This window comes from Polyodon spathula, chromosome 20 (genome assembly GCF_017654505.1).
Source record: "Polyodon spathula isolate WHYD16114869_AA chromosome 20, ASM1765450v1, whole genome shotgun sequence".
Taxonomy (NCBI): Eukaryota; Metazoa; Chordata; class Actinopteri; order Acipenseriformes; family Polyodontidae; genus Polyodon; species Polyodon spathula.
The window spans coordinates 3285474-3307595 of NC_054553.1; the positions used below are offsets into that span (position 1 = coordinate 3285474).

General features: G+C 44.6%; 3 protein-coding genes across 3 annotated transcripts; 1 reads left to right on the top strand and 2 right to left on the bottom strand.

Moving 5' to 3' along the window:
• Window positions 1–1673: 1673 nt before the first annotated feature.
• rab38c (RAB38c, member of RAS oncogene family) lies at window positions 1674–7719 on the bottom strand. Its single transcript, XM_041219619.1, has 3 exons — window positions 6936–7719; window positions 5873–6153; window positions 1674–4342 (listed from the first exon to the last, which is right to left on the bottom strand). The coding sequence occupies exons 1-3, from the start codon at window positions 7135–7137 to the stop codon at window positions 4181–4183; spliced, it is 645 nt and encodes a 214-aa protein (XP_041075553.1). The 5' UTR covers window positions 7138–7719; the 3' UTR covers window positions 1674–4180.
• A 983-nt stretch (window positions 7720–8702) lies between these two features.
• LOC121295203 (ras-related protein Rab-39B-like) lies at window positions 8703–15604 on the top strand. Its single transcript, XM_041219620.1, has 2 exons — window positions 8703–10751; window positions 11922–15604. The coding sequence occupies exons 1-2, from the start codon at window positions 10537–10539 to the stop codon at window positions 12346–12348; spliced, it is 642 nt and encodes a 213-aa protein (XP_041075554.1). The 5' UTR covers window positions 8703–10536; the 3' UTR covers window positions 12349–15604.
• A 1721-nt stretch (window positions 15605–17325) lies between these two features.
• LOC121295204 (prefoldin subunit 3-like) lies at window positions 17326–22019 on the bottom strand. Its single transcript, XM_041219621.1, has 6 exons — window positions 21907–22019; window positions 20311–20435; window positions 20017–20083; window positions 19676–19774; window positions 19199–19337; window positions 17326–17488 (listed from the first exon to the last, which is right to left on the bottom strand). The coding sequence occupies exons 1-6, from the start codon at window positions 21985–21987 to the stop codon at window positions 17412–17414; spliced, it is 588 nt and encodes a 195-aa protein (XP_041075555.1). The 5' UTR covers window positions 21988–22019; the 3' UTR covers window positions 17326–17411.
• Between the last annotated feature and the right edge of the window lie 103 nt (window positions 22020–22122).

Genomic DNA, 22122 nt, shown 5'->3' on the forward strand with positions numbered 1-22122 from the left:
GACTGGGAGACGGGGGATAGGGGTCTTTGTTTACGTGACACGTTAGTATTTTGTTCTGATTCACCCCATCTGCTACACAGTGTCCTGCCGTGTCCTGCCAAGCTGTCAGATGTAACCTACTGGTTGTAAGCGTGCAGGGTCCTTTGCTGGTTCCATTAGGTCACTGCTGTGAGTACTCTCTGATTCTGTATCAGATGGGAAAGGAGTATGCTGGGCAACCACTAAAACCGTAACTTAAACTATTGCAATCTTTGCACTTAATTATTATACGTTGGGTTTTGACATTAAGCATTGCTGGTTCCCTCAAATGTTTCTAAAATGAGTGTTAACTGTATTATATCTGTCTCTTACGATTTAAATAAATAAACATTGCTGTATAGAAAGGTGAGACCAGAGCTGGGATTTTTAAGCAATAACACGTGATGTTAGTGTAGAGAGCTTGAAAAATTCATTAGTGGTGCTTGACCTGAGACGAAGATGGTTACTGTACCCCGCTGTGCCTGTGCTCCGTCGCAGGTCTTCTCATTGCTGTTGGAGTACAGGGTGTATATTTCATTACCTCATGCTGCTTGTGTTTGTCTTGCAGTTCACTCTGTACAGCCTGTTACTGTTTATAGGCAGTAGAATCTCTAAGCTCACAAATAATGTTTTCCCTTCAAAAAAACATGTACTACATCCAGTAAGAACCCACATTCATTGAACAATTCAGGGGGAAGTAAAAATGCCTTTTCAGCTAACAGTTTTTAGCCGTCCTAGTAGTGGATTGCTTTGCAGTGGTCTGAACTTGTTCCTAGTTGAATGTTAAAGCTCTCACTAGGCGTTGATTTAGAAAAGTGTTACAAAGTGAGATGATACAGTACTTGTATAGAAACAAAAGTGATGTCCCAAGAGTTTTCCAATGTACCTGTCCTCTGTGTGTGGATTCGTTTTGGTGCTGTTGGCAGAGGGGTCGTGTAAAACGAATAAAGGATGCAGTCAAGGTGTAGAACCTGGAATTCTCCAAATCGATTTCCTTAACGTCTGTACGATGTATGCAAACAGCCTGACTGGTTCTGAGTTCAGCAGCTTCAGTGTTCACCTGGCATTGTCTTTGCCTGTCAAATGCAAGTTGCCAGCTCCTTTTTGATAACTTTCTGATTCCAAAGCAATAGCCTGGCATAGTGACCGATTCCAAAGCAATAGCCTGGCATAGTGACCTATTCCAAAGCAGTAGCCTGGCATAGTGACCTATTCCAAAGCAATAGCCTGGTATAGTGATCTTACAACTTGCCGCCTTCATCAAGGGTGCATTCAGGTACTGAGTAGCTTTCATCAGTGATCTGGTAGATTTGTGATATAGAGAGAAATATCTGAATTCAGTATTGAGGATGGGATGGGTGTTAACATCACAAAAATGAATATTTTGAAGCTGCTCGTCCTTTAAGAGGTGGTCAAACCCCCGCTTCCCGTCCTGCTGTTTTGTTGGTCCTCTTCTTTTTTTTTTTTTAAAGTTCATTGAGCCACCTTTTTAAGACAATATAAAGTATAAACTTCTTCTAAACTATTGCTAAGTTGTATAACTCTCTAATTCCTTCTACATGGCGTTTTGTATTGTTGCTACGCATTTCTGTGATAGGGTAGTGATTTAAAAGGTATTGCCTGCTGTGTTGGGGTTAGGGGAGGGGCATGTTTTCCTATGAGTTGTTGCACTGTGGATCGGTGCGTTTTGTACATAACGATTGTGTAAGTGTGTGTTTCTTTCATATCTAGGGTAGCTTGTGGTGTAAAGGGGGGAAAATGACTGCAGTCACATGTTTCCAATTTACACAGATTATATTTTTAATTAATGCAAAATGTATGTATGTTACCATTTATACATTTAACAGCAAAGAACTAGTTATGAAAAAGTAAATCATTAGATCATTTAAAAACCATTAAATGTGTATTTGATTCTGAAATTTTATGTATTGGGGAGTACATTATTATTTTGCTGCATAATAAAAAACATTTTTCCTAATGTATGTCTAAGTATTTTGAACTTTTATTAAAGCATTGAAATTAGAATGGGAGCACTTGGAATAACTAGCATACCTTTCCCCCAATGATTCATCAGGAGGTTCAGAATTAAATGCTGATTTAAATCTACTAACAGTTCACCACTGATCTAGATCATGCAGGATTTCAAGACCGGATAGTGGTTACAGTCCAAAGAAAAAAGGGAAAATCACTATTTTACCACATATAACATAAACCCATAACCCATTCTGTTAAAGTAAATAGTGTTTCTCTATGAAATCAATAACATAACCAGATTTTAAAAGTACAACATGATTCAGAATTAATACATGCATTCTTTAATAAATGCTGTCGCCACTTGTCCCCTCTGCGTTGCTACAACCTGCATTCTCAGTACCTGACTGCCCCCAAGTGGACAATAAAGTACTTTTTTTTTTTTTTTTTTTTTTTTTTTGTGGTTCAAAGAAAATGCAAAGTTTGTTCTCCTTGCTGGCTGTCATGATTCAACTATTGCGTTTCTTACAGAAAGAATAGCTTATCTTTTCCAGCGGACAGTAAATGGAGCACTTGGGCACTGATGTCCCAGCTTGTTTTCTGCCCTGCCTACACCTGGTCGGTCAGGCTGGCCGTTTTGGGCGTCACGTGTGGGCAGGCAGCAGCCTGAGCAGATGTACTGCAGGACGCAGAGGTGAACAGCAGCAGAGCCAGGCTGGTCCTGGAGCACAGGAGACTGACTCCCCCGAGGGCAGGAGAATTCAAGCCCGTAGTTTGCCCTGAAAGAGAAATACATTTCATTTTATTTGGCAGACACCTTTATCCAAGGTAGGAAAGTGGAAGGAGGGGGTGTTACTTCATGAGGAGGAGGAGAACAGTACTTATTCACCACTTACATCTCTTTTTTAAAGATTCTCTGCAAATAGAAGTACTCATTTTCTTAACATACTATTACTGTTCTCCTTATGAAGCAACACCCCCTCCTCCCACTCTCCTGCCTGGCAGAGGGGCCAGACCCCTGCCCTCCCCTGCTGTGCTCCAGCTAAGCTTTGAAGAATCAGGACCTTTGTGCCAGTGAAACAGCTCCTTCATTAGGAGTGAATGTGGTTAGCTCGGCTTGCCCATGCTCACCCGTGCGCTGGCTGATCTGGGGTGGCAAGCCTCTGTCAGAGCACTGCTTCCAATCAGGGATCCAGAGTGAATAGCATTACCCTCCAGGGCACCTGAGAGCAATGTACATCTGCGCTGTGAATAGCACACTCACACCTGTAAACAACAAGCCCCTGCCTACACGGGCCACGGTGACGAATGCCATAAAGAAATACAGATATGGGGGGGGGGGGGTCGGTCATTTCAACCGTGCTTTTCTTATTCTACAGACAGAAAGCAGCATATCCCACAGTCAGGAGTTCAGCCACATAACACAGTTCAAATGGGATTTCTTTGTTTTAAATCCACTTTTATTATTTAACCACTGAGACTGAGACCTGGTTTACAAGGGGGTTTTATTAGACAATAAAATAATTACAGTGTACAAACCACACAAGAAAAACACATGCGGTTCAAAGTTAATGAGCAGCGTACAGAGATCTCACACCAGTATCAGTAAGACATGTAGCTATGTGTTAAGGCGGACTGGAGGAGAAGCATTGGCAGGAGCTTCTAAACAATTCCCAAGCACGGTCTTTAAAACCAGAGGAGAGTTGTCCATCTTCATACTATGGGAGAAGATATGCCGAAGGCAATTCTCCCGAATGTGTTTGAAGCCTTGGAGCAGCGCAATGAACAGAATCCTGAGAAGATTCTCCCCCCCCCCCCTCCTCCCCAATGGAATACAAGCAAAATCAAATGCAGCTCCTGGACAAAGCAGGAAGTATTAGGAATTTTTATTGAGAGAATATGAAAGCATGTCAAACATGAGAAAGACAAGAGAAACGCTTTGAATCAAATATGGGGATTACAGAAAATCAGCATGAGCCGGTGAGAGCGGCAACATAGCCACAAAACCAGCCTTCATAGGGGAGATGCACACCTATCTGTGCTAATGACTACGACACAATCTCTAACCTCCAGGACACAGCCTCGGGATCCGCCTGCCTCACAGTCCATCCCGATGCTTTCGGATGCACCGGTGGAAATCACCCTGTTTCTTTGTTCTGGTTTCTGTCCTCTCCTGTCCAGCAGCAGTCCTCTAAAACCTGGAGCAGAGCGTGCAGCTGCTGCCGCTGTGTTTGCCGTTGTTGTTGAGGCCGGGCAGGACGACCTCGGGGTCCAAGTCCCCTCCGGAGCCCTCCTCGTTGGACAGGATGTTCTCCACCAGGCAACGCGCCGCCTCCACGATGTTCGTGTTCTCCTGCAATAAAGAAACAAGCTGCTGATCCATTCGCAAAACGTACAAGAAAAAGATAATCATTTCAGCTGATGCCTTCCCCAGTGTTACCAGGAAGAGGTTTACAAAACACATTCATTGGCAAACAATTGCAGCTACTGCACCTTACACTGTCCAAGACCTGTGAGTGCAGCCCTGAAGTGAACGGAAAGAGCAACACTGGAGGAAGAGGACGAGATTCTACACACACACACACACAGACATGCACACAGAGACATGCACACACAGACAGACACACTTAGAAGAATCTTTTTTTTCATTGCATTTACTACATTTCTTTCAGTATTTCTAAATGTAGTCCTATGGAGTGTTTTATAGTTATTGCTGAAACTCTGTCACACACACACACGCAATCACTCACGCCTCTGTGCAGATTTAATTAGCGTCTCTGTGCGAGAGTGATGGGAGGTTCTCATTTTGTTTGCTCACACTCTTTTCTAGTCTACGTGAGTCTCTGTGCATTACCATGGGCTCGCTTCAGGCAGCCCACCCCCACACCATACCTACACCAGGCTGCCTCAAACCAACAGCTGCTCTAGGGGTTCACATGGCGCTATCACAGCTGGGTTGTGTTTTCTTACGGCTGCAGGTTTATTGTTCTGCTAACAGTTTTATGATGTGCATCTTTGATCAAACATTTGGTCTACTTAAAATCCACATCCTAAAATACAAAGCTCTTCCCTTTACTGCAGCCGGATTCATGTCACAACCTTTCCTCTTGCCTTGGAACTTGCTGTTTTCCTTTTATGGTTCCTCAGAAGAAAATGTGTAGTTTTGGTAATCCCTGCATTCACAAATACCAACCAGCAGAGGTAGACTGTCAGCAATGCTCTCATAACCCTTCATTTTTTAGATGTATTTTAAAGGAGTATGATCCGCTGAGCACGTAAGAGCCCTAAGCATGTGATTACATCCCAGAGGTCAGGGGGCAGGAGATCTGGACTTGCAGTGGCACAGTGCAACTGGTTCAGTTCAGTAAAGTTAGAGGAACAAAGGCAGACTGATGCTCTCCTAGGGGTACAGAGAGGGGGTCAGGCAGTGTGGCTTCAGCCCAAGCCTGAGACACAGAGCCAGCTCTGAATACAGGGCAGTGCAAACACAGGGATAGAACTAACCCCTGCACACAATCAAGAGGCAGAGCAGACAGGCAGAGATTTACAGCGTGTGAGAGATCACACATCGCTGAGAGAGGGGGAGCGAGAATGCCATTTCTCTAATGGATTTCTTCAAGTATCAAATATCACATGTGCACCAGCCTATTTTAAACCACTTGCTTTTTCTACTTGTGTCTGCACCGATGTCTGTCCACTACCTTGCACCCCCTGCAGCTTCTAAGGCCAATCAAACAAGTGCTTGCACCATTGAAGCACTGGAGGGTAGAGGACAGCGGGCTGAATGAGCTGGTGTGTCTGCAGACTCTTCACTCTGTACTGTGTTAGTAGAGCTGGCACAATAATCAAGCAGATAGAGAGGGGAGAGGAAGGCAGCTCCTACCTTGGCGGAGGTCTCGAAGAAGCCTGCAAAGCCATGCTCCTTGCAGAAATGGTCGAGCTTGGGCAGCTGAGGGCTCAGGCCGTCCCGCGACTGGTCAGCCTTGTTGGCCAGCAGGACAGCGGGGACGGGCTTGCCGTTGGCGAGGGTCACCTTGGAGTCCAGGTCACTCTTCCATTTGAGCACGGCGTCGAAGGTGGAGGCCCGCGCCACGTCGAACACCACGAAGGCTCCCACCGCCTCCCGGTAATACACCCGGGTCATGTTCCCATAGCGCTCCTGACCTGCCACAGCAAACAAGCAAACGGCTGGACTGGGAGGGACTATCACACAGAGAGATGCTAAACTCACTGTGCGTCTACAATAGAGCCATGCGTGTCATTGCTATTGAGCATGTGTGTGTGTGTCTCCTCATGTGTGTGAAATTCCTGGCACTGACTTTCCACCTCATGTGATCCTAATATGAGCATGAGAATGCCTTCTGGCAGACTTACACCACAGACACATTCCACAAGACTAGAGGGCCAACCAGATCAGCAGATTTTACTACTTCAGATTCAGGAGGGGCGAGGAACTGCAAACGCTGTTTAAACACCCACCCTGTACAGCAGCAATAAAAGTGCTGCAGAAAACCCAGCACAACTAAATGACGTCAAAGGAAAACACTACAGTGACGTGGCTGGTCGCATAGACTCCGATCAGCACCAATACTGGACAGTCTGACCAACTGTTAGCGCTGCAAGAGCCGCTAATGTACCGAACCTGCAGTGCCATCAAACTATACAAGCACTCAGAGACATTACATTAAAACACATGGAACACGAGAAACTTTCAGACAACTTTTTCAGGACATTAATGGTCACTACTTGCAGGAGACACTTTTAAAAAATTAAACATTTCCAGCTATATAATATGTAAGCAATCTTTAGCAGAAAAAAATAACAATAAAAATGAGCTTAAGCTGTTGCCACTACTACTATAATAATAATAATAATAATAATAATAATAATAATAATAATAATAACAAGTTAAAGAAACAAAACAGAAAATTCTACCCGTTTCTTACCTGCTATGTCCCACAACTGCAGCCGAACTACAGTGCTACTGTCCCAGTTGAGCACCTTCAGTGCAAAATCCACCCCGATGGTCGCCCTGTAGTGCTGGGAGAAGATCTGATGCACGTACCGCTTGATGATAGATGTCTTCCCGACTCCGAGATCCCCGATCACGAGAACCTTGAAAAGAAACTCCTGCTGCGGCTGTTGCATCGTGCAGGGTGCGGTGCGTTCAAACAGATAATCCGGATCACTGGGGGTAAAACCGAGCGGTGGGGTGTCGTGAAATAAACGGAGCGAAAGGGCGTGCCCCCCACCGATCCGCGGTACTTTATAACAGCTTACACGCTGGTGTGCATCGTTTTAAATTCAATAACGAGCATAATGTGTTTGCCCCTTTAAGTCCTTTTTTTAAATTTTTTTGATTTTTTTTTTTTTTTTTAAGTTAAAAATATGTTTATCTCTCGCTACTGATTTTATCAGAAATAGAGCGGAAATCTTAGAAATGTATCCGCTTCTAAACCACGGTTACAGAACAGTTGCATCTTGTAAAGTTAAACTACAGGAGTTTTGTTCTTCGTTAACGTCTCTTTACGCTTTAATTTAGGACGCACTCGGGTCAGGCTTTTTTTTTCTGTAGCATTCCCTCGTTTCACTATTTTTTGACAGACTACTTTGATAACGTATTGTTTTTCATGTAAACTAGTCGTTTGAGTTTGTTTCTCGCAGACAAACTTTCAGGCAACTTCTATAGAATCCTTCTCTCTCTCTCTCTCTCTCTCTCTCTCTCTCTCTCTCTCTCTCCTATCTGGTTTATTACATCACTGTCGGCTGAAGCACACATTGTTCAAACACCTCCTTTTCATTTTGTTGCTATCCATGCAGGGAGTTGTAGTTTTATCTGATGAGTTCTTACTTTGTGGTTGGCAACAGAGAGAAGCTCGACTACAGTTCCCAGCACGCCCCACGTTTTCTGTTTTCCCCACACTCGTGCCATACCAACATCAGACCGTATGGGAGCAGGCGTGGCATCCCTCAGTAAACAACTATTGAAACAGCTTCTCAAAACTGGAAATTACTTTGTTTTTCTACATTATTCATTTCGGATTTCAATTCAGTCCACAAAGTTCATTCAGACTCTTTTTTTTTAATGCATGGCGTAGAGGTTAGAGTCGATGGACTGGGAGGCAGGCAGTGCAGCTATTTAAAGCAGTGTGGCGTAGCCTAGTGGTAAAGACAAGACACTGACACAATCTGGCATCAAAATCCTTTTCCAGTCCAGGGTTTCTCGATGCATCCCTATATTGTTACACCAGATGGATAACGCACAGTTGAATAACTACCATAGAAACAGTGCAACTGAAGCTGAACTGTGGAATTAAAACCTGGACTGGAACTTGAATGAAGGGGTCGAATTTTGTCAATGTATTTATTTAGTTGTTGTTTATTTGTATTATTAATTTGCATTGCAGTCCAGTAGGGAAGGAGGTGGTAAAACTGTTTCCTGGCTGAAACAAAAACCAGGACTGGTGGTTTGAGCTGAGGGAGTGGGAGTGAGACAGTGTGACACCGTGGTTAGAGATTAGGAACTGAACCCGGGAGGGGCGGCAGTGTGGTCACCTGGTTTGTGATAAGGAGCAGGGGTAATTGCTGGTTAAAGGCTGACGACTGAGGCATTGTAATTTATACAACACAAGGGCTTTGTAACCGGCCAGTATAGAGTGGTTATTACCGTAATTGCATCGAGCAGCTTGTAGAACAGGAAGCAAGGCCGCCTCTGTCTGGGTTATTACGGTGCTGGTGCTGATGCTGCGATGAGTCAGGCCGTGTGATGCTGAGATTGCTGCCATTTCATCAGCATTTTCCAAACACCTCTCCATCTTTACAACATGGAAAAACTGGAATAAAGCAACCAGCACGGAAGCAGGACGCTTTTCCAGACAGCAACATTGAGAAGGAAATCGACGCAAAACCATTTAACCCTTTAGTCGCGTGATTATCGCTGCAGCGAGAGTGAGCCTTCGGGGTTTTTGGGGGGTTTGGGTTTTTTTTTTTTTAAAACGGATGAGAGCAGGCCTTTAGATTCCAGTTATCTGTTTTCCAGAGAAATAATTTCAAATAAGACGCTTAATGCGATCATTTAAAAACATAGAAATAAGGATATGATGTTTTGTTTTTTTGATACCTTATGAAAACACGACAACTACAACGACATAAATTGCTTGCTTTATTTGTGTGTGTAGACCGAAATTTAATATGTTGGAAGAATCCGTGCAGTAGATAGATGCTGTGATTAAGTGAGTTGTTTACTTTTTTTACAAAAATAAAACATCAGCAAACACCACTGGACTGGACTAATAATAATATATTAATAATAAATACATACATAAAAAAAACGAATCATTATTAAAATAATTCATCAGTGGACCAAGTAACCGATAACTTGTGTCAGGCGATACACGAGGCTCCGCGACCAAGGAGGCGAAAAAATCGGTCCTGAAAAAAAAATCAACATTTATAATCTCTGTTTCAAATTGCTGATATTTGCAAAATGGAGGCCAACTGAGACAGTGTCTGTCAAAAAGCTGTGTTGCAGCCTGAAAGATGGAGCCGGTGCGGGTGCGATAACTGCAGCACTCAGCCTGGAATTTCAGCCTGTTTTCGCACAATAGAGAGCTCAGCTAGAGGCTTATGCGTTCAGGAGGAAAACGGAGATCTCACAGCACAGCACTGCAGTTTCAGCAGCGGCGGAGCGGAGGAAAATAGACTGCGAGACACGGGAAACGGCGATTACTGGAGCTAGAACACAAACTGGGAAAAAAAAAAAAAAGCTTTTTAAATATTCATATTGATGTTTATGTGACTCATTCGGGATTTCCGTTCCCCTTGCTGCTGGTGTGCCTAGAGCTCTTTTAGGAGCAGACCAATGCGAGACGAGAATTGCATCGGTGTTTATTTGTAATTTCTGAAAAGCTAGCAAGCTGAAGAATAGTATATCTGCAGCTTCGGATTACCCCCCAAACCCGCGGATATCAGGGCAATTAATGCTTAATGGATTTATAACGACGGTTTCGTTTAATATTGTGTTTATTTATTGTATTTGTTTTCGCAATCCACGGAGCTGCAGCCCGTTCTTGTCACTGTGGGGGTATTAATATAACTGGGGAGGCTTTTAAACGACTTTCAACAAATTATTTCATAATCTTACATTGCAGTCGAACAGGTGCGGTATTGCCGGTTTTCAGCTCGACATGCGCACTATTTAAATCACATTCAACTGTCATAAACTATCAAACTAGTTCATAATATCACGCTGTCGGTGTTTTTCTAAACACTGAACAGGGCACTGAACCTGTTGTGATTCTGACGCGCATAATATTATTTTCAAGCTTTTGCTCAGTTTCAAATACGAGGCAAACCAACAATACATTTAAAAAAAAAAAAAAAAAACTTTATTTGTCAAGCCTAGTTTAAATTCAGAAGCACCCCTCATTTATAAAAAGGTTGTGTGTTTAAATTCAGAAGCACCCCTCATTTATAAAAAGGTTGTGTTGCTACTGCCGGACAATACGCTACTGCAGTCAGCTCTGTGTGTGACAGAGATCAGGCGAGATGGAGGCGATATGGTTGTACCAGTTCCGGATGATCGTGATTGGTGATTCTACGGTCGGAAAGTCGTGTCTCATTCGGCGGTTCACCGAGGGACGCTTCGCCCAGATGTCCGACCCTACGGTCGGTGTGGATTTCTTCTCGCGGCTGGTGGAGATCGAGCCGGGGAAACGCATTAAACTGCAGATTTGGGACACTGCGGGGCAGGAGCGTTTCAGGTATGGAGGGGGGGGGGGGGGGGTGGGGTTGGGGTGGGAGGGCTGCTGATAACGGTGAAGGGGCAGGGGCGTGGTGGGGGCGCAGTCTCGCTAGGACCTGGTGCCAGCGAGATGTCTGGATTGGGTTGGGATCAGTTCCACAGGGACACAAGAAATTTGCTTTATTAAACAAAATCTACAAATGGCGTTCAATTTCGGCGCTGCTCAAGCCTGCAATATAGCCAGATAGATTAGGAGTATATATGTTGGAAGTGTTTATATACTCTATATGTGTAAGTGTGCCTAATGTTACTGTGCTGCTGCCCTCTCCTGCACGGTTTACATGTTTTAACTTTCCTGTTTTCTTTCCTCATGTTCATCTGACCCGTTTCATAAGAAACCAATACTGAGCTCTCTGAACCCCATGGGCCCTGTACCACAGCTGGGGTTTGAGCCCACATAAAACGAGTTTGGCGTTCTGAGCTTAGCCATGAGAAACGGTGGTGGGACCAGTCTAGCACCTTTTTTTGCAAGCACCTACTTTCACAAAATGAAAGGCTAAGCACTGGAGAGCTGACAGATTTGCCTTCCCTCTGGGGATTCATGTTTCAGTGGTTGCTCAAAGCACTTGTAGCTGCAGACGCCAGGTAGCTATTCTGCTCAGCCACCCCTTTGAGATATTTGTAATGTTTCTGAGTTCAGTTGCTCTGACTTCTTTTCTAGAATTTTTCTCTTACACAATCTCGCTCCCAGGCCTGTGTGGGTTCTGCTCACGTGATACTGCGAGCTTGCAGCTCTGTTGGTTCGACCTGCTTCATGTTAGATTGAGCAACAGAGAAAACTAAAGATAAAAAGCAACAGAACTTAGAGTCATTGATTGCAAACATCAGGGGAGGGGGGAAAAAAATCCTTGAAATGGCCTTTGTAGTTTTATGTACTTGAACAACTGTATACAGCATCAAATAGGTTTAGGGCTAGCTTGTATCATAGGACCAGGGGTCAGTATTATCTGTAACAGAAGTGGATGGAGCAAAGACTAGGAAAGGAAGGGCCAGCTTCAGCCACCCTTACAGTAGTCTGTGAGGCTAGATTAGACCACTAAAACTCAGCCGATTGATTTAGTTCCAAAGCTTGACTTTGTTGTTTTATTTTTTAAAGCAGTTTTGATTCGATTTTTTCTCTCTTCCGCAGGTCCATCACCCGCGCTTACTACCGCAACTCAGTGGGCGGGCTGCTGCTGTTCGACATCACCAACCGGCGCTCCTTCCAGAACGTGCATGAGTGGCTGGAGGAGGCGCGCAGCCACGTGCAGCCGCACCAGATCGTCTTCGTGCTGGTGGGGCACAAGTGCGACCTGGACGGGCAGCGGCAGGTGAGCCGGCAGGAGGCGGAGAAGCTGGCGGGCTCCTACGGGATGAGGTACGTGGAGACCTCGGCGCGGGACGCCATCAACGTGGAGAAGGCCTTCACCGAGCTGACACGGGACATCTTCGAGCTGGTCAAGCGAGGAGACATTACCATCCAGGAGGGCTGGGAGGGGGTCAAGAGCGGCTTCGTGCCCAACGTAGTGCACTCCTCCGAGGAGGTTATGAAGAGTGACCGCCGCTGTCTCTGCTAATCCCACCACAGCCACGGAGCCACAGCCAGACACGCAAGCAGGGAGGGAGGGAGCTGCCACCACAGGAGCGGGCGTTCACTGGGACCTCCCTCCCTCTTGTTTTGGAGAGAGGGAATGAAGGCCACACAGCGCTTCTCCTTCCACACCTGGGCAATTTGAAATGTGGCATTTCCCTTCTTTCTTTCTTTCGTTTGGTTGTTATGTTTTTATTGTTTTGCTTTTCGAAACGTCCACGGACATTGTTGCTGTAATGAAGAGCTCCAGCTTTTTAGGCAATGTATATTAATATACTGTAATCTATGAAACAAGAATAGCAAACAATAAGAGCAGCTAACTTAGTGTGTCATTGACTGACAGTGAGGGTGCTGCATGGCCTCTGGCATCTTCAACTGTGGCAATCCCACGTATACTAAATATATACTAGAACCAGCAGTGCCCACAGGGAATGCATTGCCGTGCCATTTCCAGCAATTCTTCAACTAAGCAAGGCACATTTCTTTCGGACGATGTGGGTTGTCTTGATTCTCATCATGTCATGTATAGTAATAAAAAAAAAAAAAATATGTTTCTTACTGCACACGGTTTTTTTGTTTTTTGTTTTCCCCCAGTAACTGCTGTTTTGTTTCAATGGTAAAATGTATATTCCAGATCATTCGATTGAAACAGCAGTATGTTTTAGAAGAAATCCTGGAAAGTGTGAGGTAATGTGCAGTGTTTGCAATGATAACTGATGGGTGCTTCTCAACAGCAGCCTGCTAGGTCTGATTGCCCTGCTATGCAAAGTATCAGAGTACACCCACCTGTGCATACAGTGCTTAGTGTGTACAGCAAGGGCTAGAGCAACTCCCCTCTAGGCTGGAATTCATTGCGTTTGAGCTGACTGGCATTCTTAATTAACAATATAAACAAAAACACAGTTAATTGCACAAGGAGGTTCAAAGGTTTCCTGGCAGTGCCACTGTTATTTAAGAGAGGACTGAAATCAGGTTCCCACGGCACTCAAAACGTACTGTATACCAGCACAGTGTACCGCCTCTCAAGCGTAGTGCATCCCGCCCCTTGTGCCCTCTTAATTATTTTGTGCCCCCACTACTCGGGGCCAGTAATCTTAGTGTTATGAGGATTTCAAAAACTACCAAATAGCAAAAACTGACTGCATTTATTTAAAATGGCAAGAAAAACACACCAGTTACCTTAATCACAAATTACTATTTCAGGTCTTTTTGGCACTTTTTAAAAAGGATAGTGGCACCATCAGTCAAATTGCATCCTGCTGTTAGCTGTAGCATTTCACAATAGAACAATATATCAGAAATCAGCTCATTCTAGTAAATAAATGCAGGGGCACCTTTGTCCTCCAGTGGCCCGTAGCCTTTTGATCACCGCAGTCGAGCTCCTGGGTTTAAGCAGCCAGTGTGCGGTGTGATTAGAGGACGCCCGCTGGACTTCAGTTCTCCTGAGCTGTTGTGGGGAGTTGTTGCAGTGAGGGAACAGAATTTGACAGGTAAAATAATCAGACAATTAAAAAAAGATGTTGGTGACCACAATCATTTTCCAGCTGGTTCTTGCCTTGTTTCGTGCAGCTGCAACCGTGCTGTAAATGCATTGTCCAGGGGGTAGGGCAGTATCTGGAAGAATCCCCTCTACACCACCCTGCTGCCCACCCTGTGATTCCCAGGTGTAGCTTGGACACTGTCTCTCTCGTATTCCTGGCATGGGCTCAGCTGCCTATAAGCACATTTACAAGCTGAATGGCGTAGTTGTGTTGACCTCTGTGGTCCTGCTCAGCTGGAAGGTGACCCTCTGCACCTTATTGTTTCTCAAGCCCCAGGGCTGAGAGGTGGTGTTGGACTGGAGACGCTGGAAAAGTGCTTACCCAAAGGGGGCCACAGCAAATTATTGTCTATTTCTTTGCTGGGTTCTCTCTCTTCTGCACTAGGAGGCTGTCTAACCCACTTCTCTTACAAGCTTGCATGGAGCTGTCCTGTTAACCCTTGCTGGAGCTTGCCTCTTTCCCCCAAGCCCTGCCACCCTCAGCAGTGAAGTGACTAAACAGTTGTGTTACAGAGCCCAGCCCACACAGTTCATTTCAAACCAAGGGACTTCTCTTAGCGGCTTGGACTGCATTCTGTTTTAAAGTTGGATGGGACTGCTTTAGAAATCCAATACTCCCCCATGATAAGACTGAGACTTGCTGCTTCTGTTGCTGGGTAGCCCAGTTGCAGAGACATTTCAAGGTGCCTTGTCTACATCTTAAGACACGGGAAGGTAACTCCAGATCATGTTGGACTCTTTCTCTCCAAGTGGGTGTGACTCCCACTAAAGCACATTCCTTCCTGGAGTTGAAGGACAGAAAAAGTACCATCTTTGTCCTGGAAGACTCCTTTTAGAATGGACTCTCGTAAGTAAGAAACAGGTGTGTTCTGCTTCCGATCTGAAGCACCCAGCTCCTTTGACCCCCTCTTCTCTCTCAGTACCTTGGCTGTAAAAGTACACCAGTGGCTTCTGCATAACTACCCCTGTAGCCCCAGGTCACCAGCTCAGTCAGTGCTTTCTATAGTAATAGCACCAGTATGCTCATTCCTAACCAGTAGAAGTGCTAAAATGTGAATTTTCAACTCAAGCTGTACGATGTATGTAGCTGTACTGGGTTATAGAAAACAACGCCTGTACTTAGCAAGATAAATGTAACGTGTACTAAAACAAAATGTGACATGTAAAACGTTGTTTGTTTTTTTCTTTTCTTGTTAAACTGAACAAAGTGTGATATCTTTTATGCTGTCTGGCTTTATTACCCCAACCGGTCATTGGGTCTCTGGTTCCTTGAAATACTTCTAACATGGTGGCTTGGGGAGATGGGCTATTTGTGCTAGGCATACAGCATCTGACATACACACATGCATTGCTATATTTAGTAGCACTTAACCCTACTAACACTTCAGTCAGGGTAATCAGACCAACATAAAGTGTACAGATTTTCAATGGGAAAACTTGAAGTTGTTGGACCTGTCTGTGATGACAGCTTAGGAAAGGAATAGCAGTGTGCAAACTGGCAAGTAAAGAAGCTACAGCCTTGATTGATCCTGGAGCGACTCTTGTGCACTCACTGGCCAATGTAGGTCTCCACCTACCCACCTAACATCAGGCTGCCCCACTTAACCTTCTAGTAAGAGATGTATTGTTATATATACAGGAGGCATAGCACTACTCATAGTCACTAAGTCTGACAGACTTCGCGAGAGGGCTAATAGTGCACACTCATTTAAAATCTTAAACACCACTGTTTTTTTGTTTTTTTTACTAAACTTTGAATTCAAAATGTACTATTTAAAAGGGATCTTTCTTTAAGTTATCGTGCAAACGAAATACTGTACATAAAATATTTACATATAAATACTAAACCAAGTCAACTTGTTCCATCAAAATATGTATGATAGTTTCAATATGTAAAGAAGTTTATACAAAAGGTTTAAACTTCCATTAACCAGACATTTCCAGCCTCAGAACTTCAAGTCTTCTATTTAACACTAGCACCACTGCTATTAACATCTGAACCTGTAATATTAATTTTGGTCAGTAGATGGCAGCAGAGTACACTGTGAAAGAAAAGCCGCAGAGGGAGTGTCCTCTGGGTCATCCCACCAAGCAAAGATTTCTTTTCCAGAGCCTCAAGCACTGCTTATAAAAACTCTTCCATTTTGTTCTGTGCACAGTCACTGGCTGGAAAACTTGCAACACTATTGATTGAAAAGCACTTGCTAATCTTTTCCTTTAAAACCAGACAGGTTTCTCTGCCAATTATGAATTCCTATTTTATTTCTGTATACTGCCAGCCTTTTGCAATTGTAATGAGAGATTCATCCAGACTGTTGGAATTGCATTTATTTGTTTTGCAGATGACTTCCAAACACTGTAGCATTTTTTTAATTTTTTACTTTCCTTTTTTTTAGTGCATTCAAGTCCAGTTCAGAGATAGAAAAGACTCCTATTGCATAGCAGATTCAGCCATTCCAGGTTTTAGCATGTGTTTGATTAGCCCCAATGTATCGGTAAGGTGCATCTTATTAAACTCCTAGTAAAACCAGGAATGGCTCAAACTGCTCTGCAACAGGTCTTTCTATCCCTGCAGTCCTAAATTAGTTTACTGAACACAGTCCTGGAGTGGAAGAGTCATCAAGGGTGAGTGTGGGGAACCACTGGCATGGAAGGGAGGCGGGTCAAGTCTTCCAGCTCAGAGCAGGTGATTTGTGGCGTTGCAGATCAATCTAGAGTGCTGTTCAGAGATTGCAGGCGAGAGGGGGCCTCTGTTCTTTGTGTGGATGAAGAGGACACAGTGGAGTGATCCACTCCCTGAAGTGATTACTAATGGGAATACTTGGCTGGAGCAGCCCTGCTTTTGCCAGCTGCAATACTACAAAGACAACATGAGAAGGGAAACTCTCTTCTACGGCTCCCGAGGCATTTCACCTGCAGGGGTCACTGTGGTACCAAGGGAAGAGTGCAGGAACAATTGGGAGGGGAGGAGTGCAGATTAACGGTCAGAGCTTTGCTATTAACAAGGACACCATCAACGCTGTTCTTCAGTAACATTTCATAGATAAAACAAGCACACACACACACACACACATCAGACCATGCGTCAAATCAACTTGGCTTTTTTTTTTTCTTTATACAGACAAATAAATACCACCGTGCACTTGCAGCCACAGCTTCTCCACTAAACTTGAAAGGCGTGGTGCTAATTAAAAAAAAAAAAAAAAAAAAAAATCCTGTGGACAGGGGTGGCCACAGCAATACTGCAGAGTGGCTGGTTACAGAATGTATATAAGGACGCACATCAGCCACTGCCAAACCATCCGCGGACCCCAATCACCGCCTCCGCGGGCTGCTCCAAGCACGCGAGGCTCTGACTCTTGCGCCTTGCCTCACCGCTAGCGGGTTATCTGTTGGCTTGTAAAGTGGTGCGAGTGTGAAGGATATCCAGTCTCTGAATAAAATAAAAAAAAGAAACTTGATTTTGTAGAACAGAAAAGACTGCTGGGCTCTTGAGTGCGGCGGGTCACTTAAGACTTCTCGCTGCTCTTCGAAGGGTTGTCCTTGTTCCTCCTCTTCACGTCCCAGTTGTACACTCGCGCCATGTCTGAGAGGGGGGCTGGTTAAGGAACACTGTGGTGCGCAGTTATCAAAGCACAAGAAAGACAAAGGCTGGATCCAGGAGCCTTCCCAACCAGGGCTGGGGTCCATTCCTGTTCTCCAATTCCAATTCCTCTTTCAAATCAATTCAATTGCTTTCTGGAATTGATATTTTAGAGAAATAATAACTGCTGAACTGCTTTCATTTGAAGCCAGCTGAATTGACTAAGAGTGACTTCAATTGAAGTCATTTGTTGCCACTGTGAGAAGCTTGTTATAACAGAATACTGCTGATTACAATCTTGATCAATGATGTGCTGGAATTGATGAAAAGGGAATGAGAATTGAAATTGGAAATAGATTTAAAAAAAGGAATTGGAAAAGGAATTGAAAACAGGAACCGAGCCCAAACCCAACAGCCATCAATACCTGAGCTGAGTAAATCACACCTAACACAGCGCTGCTCTCTAACGCTGCTCTCAATACCTGAGCTGAGTAAATCACACCTAACACAGCGCTGCTCTCTAATGCTGCTCTCAATACCTGAGCTGAGTAAATCACACCTAACACAGCGCTGCTCTCTAACGCTGCTCTCAATACCTGAGCTGAGTAAATCACACCTAACACAGCGCTGCTCTCTAACGCTGCTCTCAATACCTGAGCTGAGTAAATCACACCTAACACAGCGCTGCTCTCTAACGCTGCTCTCAATACCTGAGCTGAGTAAATCACACCTAACACAGCGCTGCTCTCTAACGCTGCTCTCACTAGCGCTGCTCTCTAACGCTGCTCTCAATACCTGAGCTGAGTAAATCACACCTAACACAGCGCTGCTCTCTAACGCTGCTCTCACAGCGCTGCTCTCTAACGCTGAGCTGAGTAAATCACACCTAACACAGCGCTGCTCTCTAACGCTGCTCTCAATACCTGAGCTGAGTAAATCACACCTAACACAGCGCTGCTCTCTAATGCTGCTCTCAATACCTGAGCTGAGTAAATCACACCTAACACAGCGCTGCTCTCTAATGCTGCTCTCAATACCTGAGCTGAGTAAATCACACCTAACACAGCGCTGCTCTCTAACGCTGCTCTCAATACCTGAGCTGAGTAAATCACACCTAACACAGCGCTGCTCTCTAACGCTGCTCTCAATACCTGAGCTGAGTAAATCACACCTAACACAGCGCTGCTCTCTAACGCTGCTCTCAATACCTGAGCTGAGTAAATCACACCTAACACAGCGCTGCTCTCTAACGCTGCTCTCAATACCTGAGCTGAGTAAATCACACCTAACACAGCGCTGCTCTCTAACGCTGCTCTCAACACCTGAGCTGAGTAAATCACACCTAACACAGCGCTGCTCTCTAATGCTGCTCTCAACACCTGAGCTGAGTAAATCACACCTAACACAGCGCTGCTCTCTAATGCTGCTCTCAATACCTGAGCTGAGTAAATCACACCTAACACAGCGCTACTCTTTAAAGCAGCCTAGAACTGTGGAAGACACAAGAACTGGGTTTTTTTGGGGGGGTATTTTTGTGCAGTGCTTGGCACCAGAATTATTAGATTCTAGGGATGAAATAAAAGTTGGGATAGGGATTATTCCACTTGGTACTTTCTTTAAAGTCCCAGCAGTGTGGTTATCAGTGGGATCAGCCCAGCCTCAGAGGTGTGCTCATCTGTTTGGACCAGGTGCTGCTCCACTGTGAAAGGATACTGACCTCGGTGGTGGTGAACTGGTCTCGGAGGAAGTCCAGGTCCTCCTCCAGCGAGTCCAGGTTTCGTGTGGCGGTGGCCAGGTTCTTCTCTAGGAGCGCCTGGGCCTCGTCGATATCGTACTCCAGCATCACATTCGCCTGCACGGGGTTAATCACGTCACATTCAAACATAGTCTCCGAGAGACAGAAACCCTGCTGGTGTGCAAGTTAAAGATTTCACAAAACCACCGTCAAGAATGGCAGCGAGGGCTACTTCAGGGATGGAAAGAAGACTCCCATTGCATTGCAGTTAAATCCAGTCCTGGTTTTACTAGGAGTTTAATAAGACACGCCTCTCTTTGAAACGTGACAGCCAACGCATTGCCATCATATCTCAATGAAGATAATAATAAATAATCAAGCAATCATCCATCTAACTCACTGTCCATGTGGTACAAAACCTGGACAGGAGCAGAGCGAATGGGATGCACACTCACCCCTAACCACAAGCACACTTTATCTGTGGGCGGGACCAAGGCTTTGCAGTAGAGGTTGTCAGCCAATAGGAATCGGGTTTCCATGGGATCTGTGGTCTCCTGCAGGCGACAGAAATGTAAGCCAGTTAATACAATGAATGGATTTGACCAAAATGTTTTTTTTTTTGTTTGTTTTTTTAACCCATAAACTTTGTGAAAGCAGAGGAAGCAGTTGTTCTACTTTGGTACATTCTGACCATTTTAAAATCTAAAACATTACAAAGTGGACAAAATGAACGGTAGGAAATGGCATTTTACAGCTGATCGACAGTGCACTGATGCAACTTAAAAACATCCCTCACCTTTTTCTTCTGCATGTGTCTTAAAATTTCTAATGTCTGTTTAATTTGGGGGATCTGACTTCTTAACCTGGACAGAAAAAGATAAAAAGGTCAGTAATGCAAAGTGGCTTGGAGTCATCAATAGAAACAGAAATTTCTATTTAAGACTCCCATTGCATAGCAGTTTGATCCAATCCTGGTTTTGCCACGAGCTGAATAAGACAGCTATACGCTGGGGCTAATCAAGCTTGTATTACAAGCTGGACTGGGTGAGACTGCTCTTGTTTGCATCCCTGTGCTGGGTTCCTGTCCTACCTCAGTTTCTTCTGAGCCAGGTTCAGCTCCATGAACTTGTATTTCTGATACTGCTCGTCCAGTTTCCTCAGCACTGCGTCCGCTGTGTCATTGCCAGGCAGTTTCATGAACGCTTCCACATCCTCCTGACCAAGAGAGAGGGGGAAGACAATGAGAAAAACACACACATTCATGGGGGGCGTGTATATATGTTTGAAAGGAGGTATAACTGCAGTGTACAAAAGTGACAAGGTTTTTTGGATGTACATTAAGAAAGGTAAGACTTATTTAAAAAGAACAGCTTTACTGCTCTGTGTTTACTTTTCCTTCTATTCAGCTGATGGGCTTTCATGTGAAACAAGCTGAAATAAATACTTTAATAATTTAAACATCTGTGTACACACACACCTATATATGTGTGTGTGTGTGCAGTTTGATCACACTCCACAAAGCAGTTTTAGCTGGTACCAATGCTTCTTCGTTTTCAAACAGTGTTTGTTATTAACATATCGTTCATATTCTAGATTGTGATAGCTTGCTTCTCCCCCTCGTGTATAAAGGGCAGCCTTGCACTGACGTTGAGAAGGGATGGCTGTGCCCCGTCAGCCTGTAGACCAGTGGTGCACAACTCGGTCCTGGGGGGCCGGTGTCCCTGCAGGTTTTTATTCCAACTGCACTCAAGTATTTTATTGGACCTTATTAGAAGCTTAATTGATCCAATTAACCAATTTAGGGTATGGTTAGAACAAAAACCAGGAGGGACACCAGCCCTCCATGACCTGAGTTGTGCACCAGTACTGTAGACAGTCCTAGCTGACACCAGGGATCTCTAAACCTGCTGCAGCCACCATTAAACAGGGCTGGCTTTGGGGATGCAGTTTTTGCAACAGTAGCAGCACAGTGCCACCTGTCAAACATCATAGCATAACTCCAAGTTTATTTATTTATTTTGTAGTACGGCACAATTTAAAAAAAAAAAAAAAAAAAAAAAAAAAAAAAATTAGAAATAAAAACAGATCCAACTTCTATTAGAAACTTTTTTTTTTCCTGTTATGAATCTTTATACGCACAAACACAGTTTAAAAAGTCTCAAGTGGCATCACTGGAAGATATCTGATAGGTACATATAGGTAGGTATATTCGAGGTATATTTAAACGCGATGCGCAAACATCATCCATAAATAACAAGATACTCTAAATATCAGCGTGTAACTGACATAATGGCAAGCAGGCAAGCGGTAACACTGAAAAATCTGGATGCTTCAAAGACTTTGTTTTTTGGGTTTTTTTAATTTTTATTTTAATTGAAGAATCCCATTCTACGCGTCTTAATGTAAAGCTGGTGTATCCCATTAAGAATGACAAGCCCGTGCTTTTTTAACGGTCTCTGAGTTTGGTCCCCTTGCGATCGCACCCTTTTCCTCTCAATAGCTGCCTCCTCGGCGAGGCTGGGGTATCGAGGCGAGTCTCACAGGCGCTGCCATTTAAGGACGTGAGCGGCGAGCGGCAGCCGATCCAGACAGCAATCTCCGCGGCGCGGTCGGTACCAGAGGTCACTGATGCACCCAGTCCTGCTTTTTAAAGCACCCCGATACACCTCCCCGCTCCTCTCCTTACCACAAACACTGCTTCGGGGATTCCTAAGTGTCTTCTCTTACTGCCAGCGCCGGCATCGCTGCTCTCTGTGGTAGCCGCCATCTGAACAAGTTCCCCCTTCCCCTCACGCTGCGCCAACGTTGAGCGTAACGGGCGACGCTTTGGAACCCCGCCTCTTTTCTGCCTTGCGAAGGATGTTGGGGGATGTAGTTTTTCTGGCTCCAATTGCCATAAGCA

Coding starts and splice junctions, on each gene's coding strand:
- rab38c (XM_041219619.1), bottom strand. CDS start 7,137: ATGCAACAGCCGCAGCAGGAGTTTCTTTTCAAGGTTCTCGTGATCGGG. Junction 6,154..6,935: donor GCAGTTGTGGGACATAGCAG/GTAAGAAACGGG, acceptor TTGCTGTGGCAG/GTCAGGAGCGCTATGGGAAC. Junction 4,343..5,872: donor TCTTCGAGACCTCCGCCAAG/GTAGGAGCTGCC, acceptor TCTTTATTGCAG/GAGAACACGAACATCGTGGA.
- LOC121295203 (XM_041219620.1), top strand. CDS start 10,537: ATGGAGGCGATATGGTTGTACCAGTTCCGGATGATCGTGATTGGTGAT. Junction 10,752..11,921: donor GCGGGGCAGGAGCGTTTCAG/GTATGGAGGGGG, acceptor TCTCTTCCGCAG/GTCCATCACCCGCGCTTACT.
- LOC121295204 (XM_041219621.1), bottom strand. CDS start 21,987: ATGGCGGCTACCACAGAGAGCAGCGATGCCGGCGCTGGCAGTAAGAGA. Junction 19,775..20,016: donor GACACATGCAGAAGAAAAAG/GTGAGGGATGTT, acceptor TGTCGCCTGCAG/GAGACCACAGATCCCATGGA. Junction 17,489..19,198: donor GTTCACCACCACCGAGGTCA/GTATCCTTTCAC, acceptor CCCCCCTCTCAG/ACATGGCGCGAGTGTACAAC.